Below are 17,026 nucleotides of genomic sequence, written 5' to 3'. Positions count from 1 at the left end.
TCCCTCAGATCCTTTCTCCTGCTTGAGCAATCTCTTTTTCTGGAGGTGGTGGAAGGAGGGCAGGTTGTAATTAAAGGGGAATCTGAGATTGACACAATTTGTCTCATATTTAATTCAAACAAAAACAAGAGGCTTCCAGGCTGGTGCCAGACAGTGTCCTGGCCGGATGGATGGGAAGGCTGGAGGGACACTCAAAAAGGATCTGACCTTGCCTCACCTTTGGGGGCTCCTTCCTCCTCAGGATGCAAGGCTTGGCCTGGATGCTTAAAGACCTGCTCGTCTACTGCTGTAATACAGTCATGGAACTGGCCTAACCTTGACATTATCCTCTTCAAACAAACCAGGGTCATATGAGGGGCTGGAGACTATGGATGCAGCCAGCTGCAGGGGTGTGGGGCATGGGTGGGAGAGTGCTGTCATCATCCTCCTTAAAATACTCAAGAAGATCTCTTGTCACTGTGTGAGTACCGTGTACAACCCAATCAGAGGCAGAATTTTAATGGGCTGCAGCAGCCTGATTCCTTCCTGTCATCCTTAATTGTGTTTCTGTGCAGCTGTTGAACAGCTGTGGAATCCCAGTCCAGAGGTGGACGATGCACTTTCAATGCTGGACAATGTAATTCTTGGAAGTGGCAGCGGAGAGGAAGAAGTGGAGGCGCTCTGCTTATTGAGTACCTCAAGTTCCAGACACCTGGCTATGCACTTTGCATGAATCTTTCTAATATATTTCAAATTCTCTCCAAGCCTTAGATGAGAAGTTAGATAACTTATCCAAGGTGGTAGCTACTAAGTGGCTGAGCTGAGATGCAAACCCAAGGGTGTCTGAGTGTTTGAGTTTATTTGGTTGGGTCACTTTATACCCAATAAACTAGCAAACATTAAACCTCCTGACACAGCTATTGCTGGTGAGCAGGTAAGATGCAGTGAGGGAAGGCAGTAGATAGTCTCCAAATATGGCAACACCTCTCAACCCTGTGAGCTCATGCCATCTCTCACATTAAGGGGTGGAATCTATTTTCTTTTCCTTGAAACTGAGCTGGCTTTTGGCTTGTTTTGACCAATAGAATGTGGCAGAAGTAGCATTCTGAGAGTGCTGGGTCCAAGGTTTAAGTGGATTGGTGGCTTCTGCCTCCTCCCTCTGGGAAGCCAGCTGCCACGCTGGCTGGTTAGACAACTAAATAGTGAAGGTCCACGTGGATAGAGGAGCCAAGAGGAGGCACACTGAGGCACCAGATATGAGACAAAAGCTTTTTTAGACCGCTAATCCCAGCCCAACTGCTAGATGAACACAGTCAAGTGAATGACTCCAGCTGACATCAGTGGAAGAACCACTCCACTGAGCCCAGGCAACCCACAGAATCGTGAAAAGTAACAAATCACCATTTGAAGTCACTATGTTTGGGAGTGGTTTTTATGCAGTAATACATCACTTAAATTGTGAAGGAAAAATTAGGTACAGCATCTACATCACTGAAGGGTGATGGCAAACCTCTCTGGTTTCATCCCAAACCCTGTGCTCCATTTCTACCACTAAGTGTGCTGGTTTCCTGTGGCCAAAATGAAGTGACACTGAGTTTGCCAGATGTCTGGGAGCTTGAAAACGCCTGTCAAAATACCTTTGAGAAAGCAAAGCAGAAAAATACAGATTTTAAGGGGACCCTGCGCACGGTCCCAGCAATATGGAGTGTGACTGAGAATTAGATGCATGTTTGTCAAATGCTGGTGTTGGGGAGTGGGAGCAAAAGAATCTGCCTCTCTGAACGAGGTCAGATTGATAAGAGGGGATCAGCAATAGAAAAGTGGGCCACAGACAGGAAGAGGAAGGACTTCCTGGCAAAGGTAGGAAAAGATGCTAAAAGTTACCAGGAGTCAGAGAAATACAAGTTAAGTAATAAAAAAGCTACTGTTTACATTATTAAAAACACTGATAACACCTAGGGCCAGGAGGATATGGTGAAAGGAGTACACTTATAAACTGCTATGGAAATGTGAATGGTTACAGCTTTTGAAATGCATTCTAGCAACATCTATTAAAGACATACTAAGTGTGTAGGGATCTATGTTCAGGAATTTTACTGCAGTATTGTCTATGATGGCAAAAACTTGGAGCGAAGTGAGTATTAACTGATAAAGGAAGGATTGAATAAATTATGGTTCATTCATACCAGGAATATTTTGCGACTATTCAAAAGAATAAATTGAAGTTAGAATAAGTGTCCTGGATGGGGTTTGCCATGAGGGATTGATGAGAGAGAAAAGCATAATGTATAAAAAACAGGTATCAAATATGATCCCATTTTTTAAAGAATGACAAAACTTATATCCACATATATGTTTATGTGCTTATATGTATGTTTATCTGTGTATGTGTGTCTGTCTCTACATCAGCATAGATATGAATATATGTGCATGGAGAAAAATGTGGAAGGATACATACCAAGTTACTAGCATATATTTCCCGGGGAAGAGTAGAAGGGTGGTATGTGGGAAAAAAGTGAAGCCGGAAGCCAAATTAAAGGGAAGAGAAAAAAAAAATACAACACTATAAAAAGCATATGATGATATCATCATATCTATGCATTTGTGTGAAATTATATATATGTAGGTGTATGTGTAAAATACACAGTCACATTAAAGCAAAACTATAACATAAAGCAAATACTGATTTGTATTCATCTCTGTACGGGATCCCTGTGCATCCCTGAAACACAGGATTCTGGCATTTAAAGATGATTCCTTTTGCTCTGAGTTAATTTTACATAGAAGAAATGCCATTGTTGGCAGTGAGCCCTGATTCCTGCAGGATTCAGGCCAGATAGAGGCCCAGCAACCTCTCTCCTCCTGCACATCAAAAAATGAGAGGCTTCCAGTGAGACACTTGCCCATAATCTCCAGGAGAGAACTCTTAGAGCGCTGGTGTGCAGACAGGCAGAGGTAGTACCTCCAGGCAGGCACCTGCTGACTGGTGGCCCTGCCCAGACAGCCACTCCCTCAGCCTCCTCTCCCAGCAGCCCAGGCCCCACCGCAGCTTTATTTTCCTTCCTTGCCTCCCACACCCACTCATTCTGCCAGACCCTTAGTTTCCAAAGTCTCACCATCCCTCCTCTCAGCTCTCAGGGCCTTTAGCTCACCAGCCAGCACTAGCGAGAAAAGTCAAGCCCAGATTGCAGAGTTTAACTGAAGGCCATCCAGTCCCCGAGCAACCACATGCCACCCTTATGCTTTTCTCTGGCAGCCTGCCCACCGCTCTCAACAAAGGGACACACTCCCTCATCCCAGACTTCACTGCCTCTAGTCTACCAAGATTGAAAGTAAAAGGTACAATAAGAGGTTCCCAAAGCCAGGAACAGGGCAGGGAGAGGAAAATGGAGAGTGACCAGGACTAGATAGTGGTGATGGTGGCACAACATTGCGTGTGTACTTAACGCCACTAAATGGTACACATTAAAATTGTTAAAATGGTAAATTTTACGTTATGTGACTTTTACAACAACTAAAAGCCAAAAAGTACCCCCAGGCCTGGCGGGGCCTCTCCTTACCCTCTCTAGCTTCCTCGTGGCTAGTATTCGTGGCTGTAGTGTTCGGCCAGCTCTCAGATGGCTGCTCTCCAAGCCCACCTAACAGAACAAAGAAGAGAAGAAATGTAAGGATGTATCAGGCTTCTTTGCCCCAGCACCAGGAAATAAGGGAACAAATCTGGTCACCTGCGAGATGATCAGAATCAGCAGTGGATCAGTAAAGATTTGTTCAACAAAGGATGACCAGGCTCCTACCATGTGCTGGGTACTGTTCTAGACACTCAGGTCCAACAGAACCCGCTTTCTTACAACCATGCACATGGTTCACACATTATAAAAGCATCCTCTCATCCAACAGTTCAAGGGCACTTGGAGTGAAATATACAAAGTTAACAGGCAAATCCCAAAGTCAGCATCCTCACCCCCACCTCCCTGAGAAAGCCCAGTGCAAACAGGACGCTCTCCTGTTCTGGAGTCACTGGCATGGGATGCAAGGAGATGTCCATCAGTGCTGCTCCTGAATATGTGATGTGGCAGTTGCTGCTGCCTTGGCCAAAACAAGCGTCCTGGTTTCCCCTCTTGGGTGAGTCTCCTTTTAGAAACTGCTGTGTTTACTTTATAAATGAGACCCTGCTGCAGTCAAGGACGGTGATGTGTGTACTTATTTGCCAGTAGCCATCATCTAGAAACCAGGTTCACATCTGTCCCCACCAGGAAGATGCTCAATCAGCATCTCCTATTAGACCTACTGGGAGCCCTGTACAGTCCCAGGCAGTGGGGATCCAGCAGTGAACAAGACAGAAGGTGGGTATGCCCCAAATGGGTGGCTGGGTAATAATGGTAGGTAAGAAAATAAAGGAATAAGATGATTATAGGTTCAGAAAATGCTCTGAAGATCAAATGCAATATGTGGTAGAGTGGACTGGAGCAGCTGCTTAGAAGTGGTCAGAGAAGGCCCTTTAGGGAGGTGACATTTGGGTTGAGACTTGGAAGACAAGAAGGAGCCAGCCACACAGAGACCTGAGTCAGTGCATCCCGGCAGAAGGATAATCAGGAAAGAATCTGGATCAGGAATGAGCTTGTCATGTGGAGGGGCTGACCAGGGTGGGCGGAGAGGAAGGCTCTGGAAGGCAGAGATATTAAGATTATAGTTGGAGGCAGAGCAATAGGAGAGGCTGATGACTTAGATACCAGGGATTGGAAGGAATAACGCCTACATTTGGGGGTTGAGCTGGGTAGGTTGCGACACCAGGAAGCAGATTCGAGGACAAAGCCTGTATCCAGGAGAGACTATCATACGTGTGAAACCACATCAAAGCATCTACTTGTGCAAAATTATTTCTTGCATTTGTTTAGAAATGTGCAGCTTTCAAAGCAGTTTCCCCAACTCCCCTTTGACCCTGATTAAAACTCTTTATGGCAGAAGAAGTGTAACCCCATTTGACAGAGGAGAAAACTGAGACACAAAGTGATCAGCCCGGGGTTGCCAGCCCATCAGGGAAGCTGAGGGGTCAGGACACAGTCTCCTGGTCAGAAGCCTGATGATCTTTCCTGTGCCTCAAAGCTCACAGGCTTCCAATGCTGCTCAAGGAAGGGTCCTAAACATGGACCCCAATGCCATGGCCCCAGACAACCAGGGAAGAGATCCCTCGCACCTGCTAATTCCTGACACGCTGACCACCACTTCCCCTCTGGGGACTGACGCTGGCGGTGGATCAGGCGCACGCTGTATTCTTGCATGCCTTCATCCTGCTCGACCGCTGCCTTTCTGGCCAATTCAGAATCCACTCACACACTCCCTGCAGCTGCCGGGCCTTTCACTGCCAGCTCCAAGCCCTCTGGGTATTCGTCCAGTTGCGATATCATTTCCTCTCAGGCTAAAGGTCAGGGGAAATCCTGATGGTATGAAAATCGCTCGCCAGAAGAGGAATGTACCTCTGAGGCCAAGGCCCTGGGACTAACTTAGTCTTCACTCCCTGTGTAACTGAGGATGGGACCTTGGGCGTTAGTACTTTTCATCCGTCAAATGGGCTGTTGCGAGTTCCGAATGAGGTAATGGTTTGTTTAGGGACTCACTCATTCAACAAATATTTATCCAACACCTGCTACATGCCAGATGCTGTTTCTGCTACTCGGGATATGACACTGAATAAACTCTACCCTGACCTCATGGACATTATATTCTGGTGGAGGGTGGAGGAGAAAATGATAAACAAATAGGCAGCTAAATATATGTCAGTTGTTGATAAGCACTATGAAGAAAACAAATAAGGGTGAGGGGAACAGTAGACGCTAGGGATGAAGGGTTGCCATTTCATGTAAGGGAGAAAAGCAGAAGCCTGAAGAAAGTGAGGGAAAGAGTCTGCAGATACCTGGGGAACAGCGTTCCAACTGAAGGAATAGCAGTTGCAAAGGCCCTGGGGTGGGATTGCGCTTTGGCAGTAGGGAGGTAAGTATGACTGGAGTGGAATGAGCGAGGGAGAGAGTAGTAGTCGACGAGGTCAGTGAGCAGTGGTCGGTCTGGAGGGCCAGCTCACGGGGCAACTTGCAGGTCATTTTCAGGATTTTGGCTTTTATTCTGAGAGATCTAGGTGGGAACCAGAGGACAAGAAAGGGTTTTGTAACTGCACTAGCATTGAAGATGACTAGGGTTACTAGTTGTGGACAGGATGGGGACATAGGAGCTGAGATTTGAAAGGAAATTCCACATAGCACCAGCCCAGCATGGAAGGTTGGAAAGTTTAAATTTGCTTGACTCCTGCAAAAGGGGTGAGGAGAGTGCAAAAAAACCCAGACCTGTTAAGCACAGCCTGGTTCAAGGTTAGCTGGAGGCTGTGGCTGAAAGAAAATGGCCAGGAGAGATTGATGTTCAGCTCTGCAGCAGGCAGGGGGTGGGGGGGTTAGTTGAGGACTTCTGATTCCCTTGGCCCCCTGGCCTTGGGGTTATAACAGGAGCAAAGCTCTGAATTGTAGGAGACCAGGTGCCCCCTAGTAGATGGAGGTGGGGAAAGAATCAGTGTTTATTACTTTCCCGATACACTGCTGGCCATGTGCCAAGAACAGTGCTAAATGCTTTCCGTGCCTTGACTTATGTAATTGTAGCCTCATGAGACTCAAGGCTCCAAGAGGTGAAGTGACTAGCCTGTCCTGAGGGTATGGTGATGGTTGATAATGGAGACAGCTGGACGTGGGTCCTGACGGACCCTCCCCCGCAACCTGTGCTCCTCAAACTCAGCCTCAGACCCAGAAAGAAAAAGAACAAGGGAGGTGTCTGCAAGTGGCTGCTTATTCCTGAGGGATCCAGGGCATTTTCCCCGGAGGTCTGTGAGGGGACATCCAAATTCAGTGATAAGATTGGGGTCACAGCAGCTAAGACACAAGTCCTTCCTCTGCCATCCTTACCAGCAAGAGACTAGAGGCTCTGCCTTTTTTCTGAAAAGGGCAGCATATCTAATGCTTCCAGGACAGCTGAGCCTGGGATCTACCTGGAGCGAAAGTGGTTTGGCCACTTCCCTGATGAAAACCCTCCCAAGGCTCCCCACTGCCCTTGGGATGAGTTCCAGCTCCTAACAGGACTGTGATACGGCCCTGCTGGCCTCCTCCACCAGGTGCCTCGGGTTCCTCTGCTACTTCCCACACTCTCACTCTTTGCTCAGCCACCTGAGCTACTTACGGTGCCTTGGTTCCCATTTTCCTCTTACTGATGCACCTTCCTCCACCACACCCACATCTTCACCTGGCCAAATCCTACTGGACCTTCAGGGCTCAGCTTAGACACCACTTCCTCTGGGAAGCCCCCTTGTTCCTCTTGAGTTAGAAGCCCCCTTCTCTGTGTCCACCCCCTGGGCTTACTCACATCCCTCACAAGGTGTGGGGATCTCCTGTCTACTCAGCTGATCCCCTAGTCTAGTTTTTAGTTTTTAGCATCTTGAAGAAAGGGACCTTATCTTGTCCAACAATAAACACTCAGCACTGCACCTGGCACATAGCAGACATTCAATAATATTGGATGGATGGATGGACTGATGGATGAATAGATGGATAAGTCAGGTAGACAGAGCTTAAAAGGAAACACAATCATTTCTAATCCAGCATAACTGATGGAAAATTTTGTCTTTATCAGCTTATGGAGGGAGGGAAGTAGATATTCTTGGAACAGTGGCTTTCAACCACAGCTGTACTTTGGGATCACCTTGGGAAGCTTTCTAGAGATATACTGACGCCTGTGTCCCACCCCCAGAGGTTCTTATTTAATTGGTCTGGGGCATGGCCTGGGCCTTGAATTTTAAAAAGCTCTCCAGGTGATTCCAAGGTGCAGCCAAAATTGTGATTCTCTATCCAGAGAACTGTATAAGAGGAAGCATCACCTCACGATATTTTCTTACAACCAAACTCTCTCCTCCCAAGCTCACTAGGAATGGAAGATGTGGAGCTGGAGACAGACATCCAGCATGAAGAAAAGTCATTTCCCACATCTAAATCAATGGAAAGTGTTGCTCTGTTTCAGTAAAAGCAAACAAATGAGTTAGACAGGTGTGACTGTGGCTATAACCACAGCCATAGGCACCACAGAACAAGAGAGAAACATAGCCTGATGCAGACAAAGATGGGGAAAGTAGGGGGTGGAGTATTCAGGGTGCAGGGATATATTTCTCCTTGGGTGTGACTGCAAGATAAAAAATTTTGAAAAAAATACATGTATATGTCCATATTTGATCTTTGGTTAATTACCTCTTCAGTGAGAAGAGATGCAAAGACCTTGTAGATTTCATTAGTCACAGGGGTTTATTCAAACGTCTCCTTTGCATAAGAAACCCAGGCTTACAGCTGGTCTCTGGGAAAGAATGCCCTCCAGGCCTTGAAAAGAGAGCTCCAGGACTGTTCACGCTCTCACTGAAACACAGCAGAGGTCAGCAGGCCGTGATGCATGGGGCCAGGCTGAAATGTTTCTATCCAGCATTTGCAATTCAATCCCACAGTTTCCTTTATGGAACAATTCACTAAATTCAGAGTTGTTCTTTTTTCTAATTCACCATATAATTCACCTCCCAAGTTCAATTAAGAAGCAATCTGTTAGCAACTTTAGGAGTAAGCTGCTTTTCTTTGGGAAAGCCCAATTTTCTTCCGCTCCCAACACAAAGTGGCTTAATTATATGCATCATATGAGACATTGATGTACACACAACGCCCCTCCACCATAATTAATGAAATATTAACTATGTACATCCAAAGACATTGAAGCAGAAAGAGATGGCGTTTCCAAAGCCCAAGAGGACACAGCCATAGATCAGCACTGCTCATTTGAATATATGCTTATTCATAGTGACTATGGATTAATATTCATGACATGGTAATTAATAAACAAAACCTTACATTTATTATTCCTTCTGTCTCATTCTTAGAGCCTAACATTACTTGGTTCTCATTTTTTTTTTAAACACAAGAACAACCAACATTTTTAAAGTGCTGATTATTTATTGTACTGGCATATGTTATCTGCTATTTAATCCTTAAACCAACATTGGAGGTGGGTATTATTCCCATTTTACATACAGGGTAACTGAGGCTTAGAGCAGTTAAGACATCACTGGGGACACAAAGCTATTGGGTGTAGAGGTTGAGATTCTCTCCAGATCAGTCTGGTGTCAAAGCCTTTAAAATACATCACATGCTGAAGTAATCCTGCCAGGACCACCTTAGTGCTCCCATTTACTGACTTTTTAATACCTGTATTTACAGCTCCAACTCACCAGAGGTAAATCTAGCATAAAACTGCTTTGCTTTACTCTAAGAAAAATTTAAAAAATAATTTCTAGCACAAGAGCTAAAGATCATTTTATTGCCAGTCCATTCATTCAATATATATTGGTTGAGTGCCTGCTTTGGGCATCATGGTGCTCTGTTCCTGAAGGCAGAGACAGGCAGGGCCTATCTTCACAGTGCCTTCATGGCTCTAGCGGAGGGAAGAAAATTCATGATAAACAATGAGATCATTCCATGGAGGGATTAAGCACTTTAGGGAAATTAAAACAGTTTTATGAAAGAGCAATGGGGGTTGGGAGCCCAGGGAAGGTCGAGTAGGTGACATTTGAGCTGAAATCTAAATGGCAAGAGGGGGACATCTATCTGGGGAGAGTATCCTAGCAAAAAAAAAAAAAAAAAAAAGAAAAGAAAAAACCAACAACAAAACCATCAGCAAGTTAAAAAATCTGGAGAGAGGAAAATAAGAGTCCAGAGGGGCTGGAGCTAGGACTGATGAGGGATGCGGGGCCACTCCTGCAGGGCCTTTGAGTCTACTCCTCACAACCATGTCTCAAGCAGTCAATTTGCCATGCCCTTTGGTCTTGTGTAATAGGCACCGTAACCCTGAGAATAAGGAATATCATTCCTCTTTTGCAGAAGAGAAAACTGAGGTTCATGAACAAGTTGTCCAAGGTCACCCAGCTGGTAAGTAATTGAATTTGCCTTCCAGTGCAGGCCCTCCTGACTCCAGAATCCATGCTCATAATCCCTGCCCTCTCCCCAACACCTGTTCTCTGAGCAAGCATCCCCGACAAGACCAAAGGATGAAACATCTGCACACCTCTGTTAGAAAATTACTGGCAAGACACATCTGCTCAGCGGAGCTTTTAATTATTCATTAGGGAAAAAAAGGCAAGGCAAAGCCCCTTTAACAGGTTGATTTAGGAATGAACAAGGCAACCACTATGGTAATCAATGTGTAATCCTATGCAATTCAGTGCCAAGTAAATTTTGTATCTATGCCAAATTTCAAATGCTACAGAAGGGAAAGGGAAAATGAGTTAAAAGATCACTGCCAGCTTTTGTTAATGAAATGATTTAATATTGGCAAGTGTATAATAAAGCAGGAATTCTTATATACTGCTGTTGGAGGAGGAATGTAAATTGGCAACATTTTATGAGGTAATTTAGCAAGATGTATCATAGTCTTTTAAAACAAGCAATAATATGACTTTGGCCCAATAACATGACTTCTAGATATCAGTACTAAGGAACTGATTGACGACGAAAGCAAAGGATGTTCATCTCAACATGTCTCATACTAAAGACAGACTGTAACAACCACACCTCCAATGGGGGGTAGTAAAATGAATTATGAAATAACGGAACATTATGCAACCTTTTGAACTGTTCTAGAAGAAAGTTTGCTAAATAGGGAACATGTTCACATTATAAGCCAAAGACAAGTTAGGAAGTAGTACCCAGTATGATTCCAACAGAATCAAGTATGAGTCCATCTCTTTTTAAAAAACATATACAAAAAAATGTGGGAAAAAATACTGGAAGGAAATACCCACAATGTTCATTATGATGGTTTCTGATTGCTGATTTTTGGAAGAATTTTATTTTTTATATACTTCTTGTAATTTGTAAATTTTGTTCAACGTATTTTATAATCAGGAAGTAAAAAGATTTTTAAAAAGAGCTAGATTACAGCACACACTTTGCCTAAGGACATGTACTCTATACTATATAGTCTATGTTGGCACACACACACACACATAGGGAAACACTTTTATGATGGAAAAGAAACATAGTTCTGATTATGCAGATGGAAACGTTGAGGTCCAATCTATTTTTTCTGCTATTCTGCTCTGACCATGTGTTACGGAAACGACAGGCCAGTCAAGAAACAAGCACCACTCGGAGGGTTGGAGTACTCAGATGTATTACGCCGGCGGGCTCAGAGGGGCTTCTGCTCCGAAGCTCTGAGCACCTCCAAGACGTGCACATGAGGTTTTATAGGGTAAAGTACAAGCTTGGGGTATTTGGCCAATAGGCATGGAACAGCTTTAGCAGCATTATCATCACAAAAGTGGAGACGGGGAGGCAGCAAACAAACATTCCAAAGCCAGATATGTATCTTTGAAAATCCAGCTGGCTAGCAAAAAACATAAACAGCAAACCAACACTGATAGATTTACAAGTTAGTCCAGCAGAACTCAGATCAGTATTCCAATACTTAGACTTGTGAGTTATCTTGTTAGCCCAGCCCAGCCTCTCCTTCACATTCCTAGACCTGTGAGTTATCTTGTTAGACCAGCCCAGCTTTTCCTTCACACATGGAAAGGAAAAACCCACACGTTGGCAAGATGGAAGAGAGGAAAGCTCATTGGTGAGAAAGGGAGGAGGCCTTCTGGAACCTTCTTTCAGACAGTGTTGGACGGGCTTTTGGGAGACCCAGTCCACCCTTCTGCAGTCAGTTAACTGGCTCCCACCTGTGTCCTAGCACTGGCCGAAGAGGCCTCGGAATTCACTCCTACCCCAGGCGGAAGCTCATGGGAGGCCTCCTAATCATGCAAATTTGAGCTCTCTCTTCCCAGAGCCTCCAGCCAGATGTTCATCTCGCTTGGTATTGGACCCTTTACTCATCCTGAGTGCCTGTGCCTGCATTTTTCCTGATCTCTGATTGTTGGTTGAGCTACACAGGATGTTCTGCTTAAGAATGCTCTTGGAGTATTTGTTGCTCACCTGGCTCAAACCTCCAGTGCTCTCCTGGGCCCTGGAGTCTAGGCATTTTCGTACACCTGGCCCACATCTTTCATACCCAGCCTGGCCTCGGCTTCTTCGCTGTCTCCATCATTTACTTCTGTATAACAAACTATCCCTCTAAAAAGAGTGGCTTAAAAGAACAAGCCCTTTATGCTTGCCTCAGATCTGAGGGCCAGGAGTTGAGTCAAGGCTTGTCTCTGCCCCACAGTGTCTGGGGCCTGAGCTGGGATGATTCAAAATGGTTGGGGGATGGCTGGGATGATGGCCCATGTGGAGGCAGCATTCCAAAAAGATGAGCCCTGCTGCACGAGTGTTTCTTCAGCTTCTGCTTACATCATGCTTTCTGATGTCCTACTGGCCAAAGAAAGTCACACAAACAAGCTGAGAGTCACAAGGAAGGACCGTGCGTGCCAGGGATCACAAATGGAACAGCCTACCCCCTGCTTGATCTCTGGATGCCTAAGGTCCTAGCAAGTCAGGTGTTTTGCAGAATAGACTGGAAGTGCTAGCTCTGGAGTCAGACTCTCAGGTTAAACCTTTCCTTTGCCCCTTACTAGCTGTGTGATCTTCAGTCACTTGACCTCTCTATGTGTCCGTTTCCTCACCCATAAAATGAGCATAAGAGTATTCACCTCATGGGGTTTTATGAAGTTTAAGAGAGATGATACATGCAAGGCACTGAATAATGCCTGGCCCCTGGGCAGCACTCCCCGAGGTAGCTATCACTACCATTACCGTCATCACTACCAGCTCTAAGACCGTCCTGGAGTCTCAGCAGAATGGGATGAAACAGTCAGCCACGGAGACCAGGCATTTTATACCAGAAACATCGCAAGTGAAGTGAAACGTTCAAGTTCTCCTCAAAGTTAGCTTAACAAAACCAAGTTTAGGCTGAGAATTCTTTGGCAGTCAGTGAAGGGACGATATCGCACAGTACCTCAGCATGATATTTCTTTAAACCTTGCTCCATGACAACTGGAGACGTCAAATAACTAATAAACTAACCAAAGACACATGTTAAGAAAAGACTCAGGAAACTAGTTTATATGTCGTCATCCTGTTATCCCTGGGAGAGCGGAGTGGGTTGGCCAAGATAGGTAAGTGCAGGCTAGAGCCTTGCTGAGAGAACCAAGAAAGTTAATGCTTATTGTGTGTGCCAAGGACTGTGCTTGCTGCCTTACACGTATTTTCTAGTTTAATTCCCAGCACAGTCCTATGAGGTAGGGATTATTATTGGCTTTAGTTACAAATGGAAGTACTGAGGCTTAGAAAACTTTGAATAACTCACCCACAGTCATACAGTTAATAAGGGGCAAAAGCCCAGATACAATCTCAGGCCTGTCTGACTCTACTGATGGCCCTTATAATACAGGGCTAGGGATTCCAACCTTAATAATTGGTAGCAAATGTCCCAATAGATAAGATTGGGAAGATCCCAGCTCCCCATTCTCTAGAGCAAGCTAGGTGATAAAGTCATGTTCACAGGGAGATCTCTCTGAGTCCACACCCTAGGCTGGTTCTGAAGGCTCAGGGATCAGTGTTTGTATTCTGAGGTGTGAAGTGCCCAGGAGACTGGGGTGGGACCTCCAAGGAAGCAGAGGAGATGAGGGAGGAGAAGTCAGATGGTAACAGGAGTCTGAGCTCCCAGTGAAGCTGTCCTGCAAACCACTCTCCACCCTCCCGGGAGCTGCCCTGGACATGCTGACAGTCAGAGCTCTCCGTCCCTAAACCAGGGATCAGATCAGATGTCCTTGAAGACTGAACAGGTTGTTCCTTAGGAATAGAAAGTGGTTCCCTCTAGGCACACAGGAGGGGTCCTTCACTTCCAGCTGAGCTCAGAACCACTGGATTCCCTTCGGGCCACTAAGGTACCCCCTCTGGCCAGGGCTCACCACCTGCCTTGAGGCAAGTCAGTTCCACAACGTGCAATAAGCCAGACACTGCCCCACCCACAGGGGCCATGAGGCTGAGAGAACAGTGAGAGCAACCTGGTAAAGGAAGTCCCACAACCAACCTGGAAGTTCAGGAGGGCTTCCTGGAGGTGGCATCAAAGGACAAGAAGGGTTGCAACAAGTTAAGATCAGAGAGAGGCAGGCAGGATAGAACATAGAAGAGAAACAGCCAGCCTACCTTGGTAGCTCAGCTTCTTGGACCTCAGTGATCTTTGGCATGACACTTAAAATTCTTTGAGCCACAGTTTCCTCATCCATAAAAAAGGACACAATAGGATCTAACTTTTCAAGTTGTGAGCAACACCTACTACAGTGTCTGACACCTTGTGGGGACCCCACAGCCTTACTGATAATTATTCTTTAGGTCACCTTAGGAGGCCTCAGCTCTGGTATCTGAGGACCATACTGCAGTTTAAGCTCTGGCTGTACCAGCCCGGTATCTGTCCCCCAAGGGGAGCTCTCCCCAGACCCCAGCCTGTCATACCTCAGCCTCCTCCAAATTCAGGGCAGGCTTGAGTGGCCTGACAGAACGACAGCTTGCCTGTGGCCAAAACTTTAGCAGATTCCGAGAGCGCATCCCAGTGTCATTTAGAAGGAGGGGAGAGAAGGAGGAGGAGACAGGTGAGAAAGGTGTAGCTGCTCCTTCCCTCATACGACTGTCACCTGAACTTCCCTTGAGGTGTGGTCCTTTTTTGTTCTGCAAAGCTGCAGAGGGGAACTGCCGGTTCTCAGAGGCCCTGGAGGGATTCGTTGGGGCCTCTCCTTCAGATGGATTTCCGGAAGCTTCTGAGGGGGGTGCTTCTAAAGCAGGGAGTGGTTGGGTGAGGCAGCGATGGTGCGGTGGAGAGGCAGCAGGGAAGAAATTCAGACACAGTGTTCACAGCTGATAGTGAGGCAGGAGTGGAGCACAGGGACACTGGAGCATAATAGGACACCAATTAAATTCTTCCCTGAGATGCCGAAGGGCAAAATTTCGACCAAGAAGCTAAATGTGTAAGAGGAAATTCTAGAAGAATTTTCTCAGTCTGCATTTATTTCCTTTGGGGAACACTGAACATTATCAGTAATTGCTTATGTGTTTATTGCCTGCCTCAATGACACCCTCTAAAAAGCTGGCTCCATCTTCTCCAGGCCTGCGACAGCACCCAGCATCAGGAGGTGGCTGCTGGTGGGAGGGGCACCGGGGAGACGGAGGCTGCAGGATGCGAGGCTACAGCGGATGTTAATGCCCATCTCCAGGCAAGAAGTGATGACGACCGACCAGAGAGTGGCAGGACTAGAGGGACGGACGGGAGGGTGCTTGGGAGAGTTATTTAGGTTATAGGATGAACATAACTCCGTGCCCAGCTGGATATGAGAAGGGAGATGGAGCAAATCCTCTGCTCAGCTCTGAGATATGATAAAAGCCCCCCCTTGCCCAGCCTGCACACTGAAATATGCCAAAAGAGGAGGAAATTTCAGAGGCCCATTCAGAATAGTCGACATAGGAGACTTGGGATAGCTTTAACAGGAAGTGTGTATAACTGCAATGGGAGAAGTATACATTTATTGCAGTTTATAAAAATAGGAGTAAGTAATAAAGATACCCCATGTTCCTGGATGAACTGGGTAAATACTACAAATGTATCAGTTTCTCCAAATGAAGTTATAAGTTTAATGCAAATATGATTCAAATACAAGAGGGTTTTGTTAGGATCCTCTTAGGTTTTTGTAGAGAAGTAATCCTCAAATTCATATCAAAGAATAAACAAATAAGACTATTCAAAAAATTTCTAAAAATGAAAAGTCATGAGGAAGATGAACCCCACCAAATATTAAAATCTATAAAGAAATTGACATTAAAAAGACACAGATGAATGGGACATAAATGCTAACACAATACGTAAAAACACAGACCATGCGATAAAGAAGACATGGGGAGAAAATATGAATTAGATTGTGTTGTGATTATTCAGAAGTTGGGAAGAGGGGTACCCACAAATAAAACTTCAATGGATTAAAAGAATTAAGTATAAATAAATAAATCATTGAAAGATTTTAGGAAAAAAAATGTTATTTCCCAAAGCTGTAGTAGGAATAATTTTATACATATAAGAAAAAGAAAAATTGACTTGATATATTTAACTTCAAAACTTTAAAACTTTTATATCTCAGAAAATCTGATCCCCGAAAATGAAAATAAAACACCATACAAAGGAGAATATCTGCACTGAAGATAACAAATGGTTACTATCTATACTATATAAATATCTCATGCAAATTGATGAGAAAAACTTTGTATCTAATAGACATTGGATAAGGAAACTGGTGAACATGTCCTAGAAGAAAAATCTAATTAGTAGATAATTATATAGAAGTTTGCTCTTGAGAAACAAAAACAGAAGCAAAACAAAGGTACCATTTTCCAACTGATAAAGTAGCAAAATAAAGGGATGAATGGTAACAATGACGCTGAGTCAGGTGGACTTGGAATTTTCATTTTGTGAGTCATTTATTCAGCAAACTTGGTGAGCATCTAAAATGTGCCTCTCACAGGACTAGGCACTGGAAGCGCATAGATAAATGATACTTCAAAGAGCTCACCACCCAGTCTGGGAGAAAGAGGAAGACACCTGGGCAAGCGGAGGCTTCCCAGAGAGGGGTTGGCTGAGTTTGAGGGGAAGGCAGAAGGTGTCGGGCAAAGACTTCTGGACACTGAGGAGGGAAGGGGAGGGCCCACCGAGGAGAGTCCAAGTCCTCAGCCTAAGTCCCAGCAGAGTCTGATCCCAGCACGTCTTCCCAGCCTTACTTCTCCCTGCTGCATCCCACCCTCTGATCCACGCGCCGACCACCCTGAACTGCCCAGTTCTCACCACCAAGCTCCCAGCTCATGACTCTGCTCAGGCTCTGCCTTCCACCTGCAATGCCCTCCCCGCTCAGCCCCAATCAGAATCCTTCCAGACCCAGCTCTGCCTCTTCCACGAAGCCATCCCTCGCCTCTGTGTTCCATATGCACTCCCTTCCAGGCCCCTTACTCATTCATCTGTTCATTCCTCCCCTCAT

At 45.4% G+C, this 17,026-nt stretch overlaps 1 protein-coding gene across 1 annotated transcript in view; it reads right to left on the bottom strand.

Annotated features, from left to right (window-relative positions):
- The window catches only part of TLL2 (tolloid like 2), a 118,880-nt gene that overhangs the window by 65,522 nt on the left and 36,332 nt on the right, over nt 1–17,026 (bottom strand). Inside the window, 1 exon segment of the mRNA XM_032491193.1 lies at nt 3,540–3,617. Within this exon segment, the coding sequence (XP_032347084.1) occupies nt 3,540–3,617 (78 nt within the window).

Source organism: Camelus ferus, chromosome 11 (assembly GCF_009834535.1).
Source record: "Camelus ferus isolate YT-003-E chromosome 11, BCGSAC_Cfer_1.0, whole genome shotgun sequence".
Lineage (NCBI taxonomy): Eukaryota > Metazoa > Chordata > Mammalia > Artiodactyla > Camelidae > Camelus > Camelus ferus.
The sequence above is the reverse complement of the archived record's forward strand: the minus strand, read 5'-3'. Positions and strand labels throughout refer to the sequence as shown.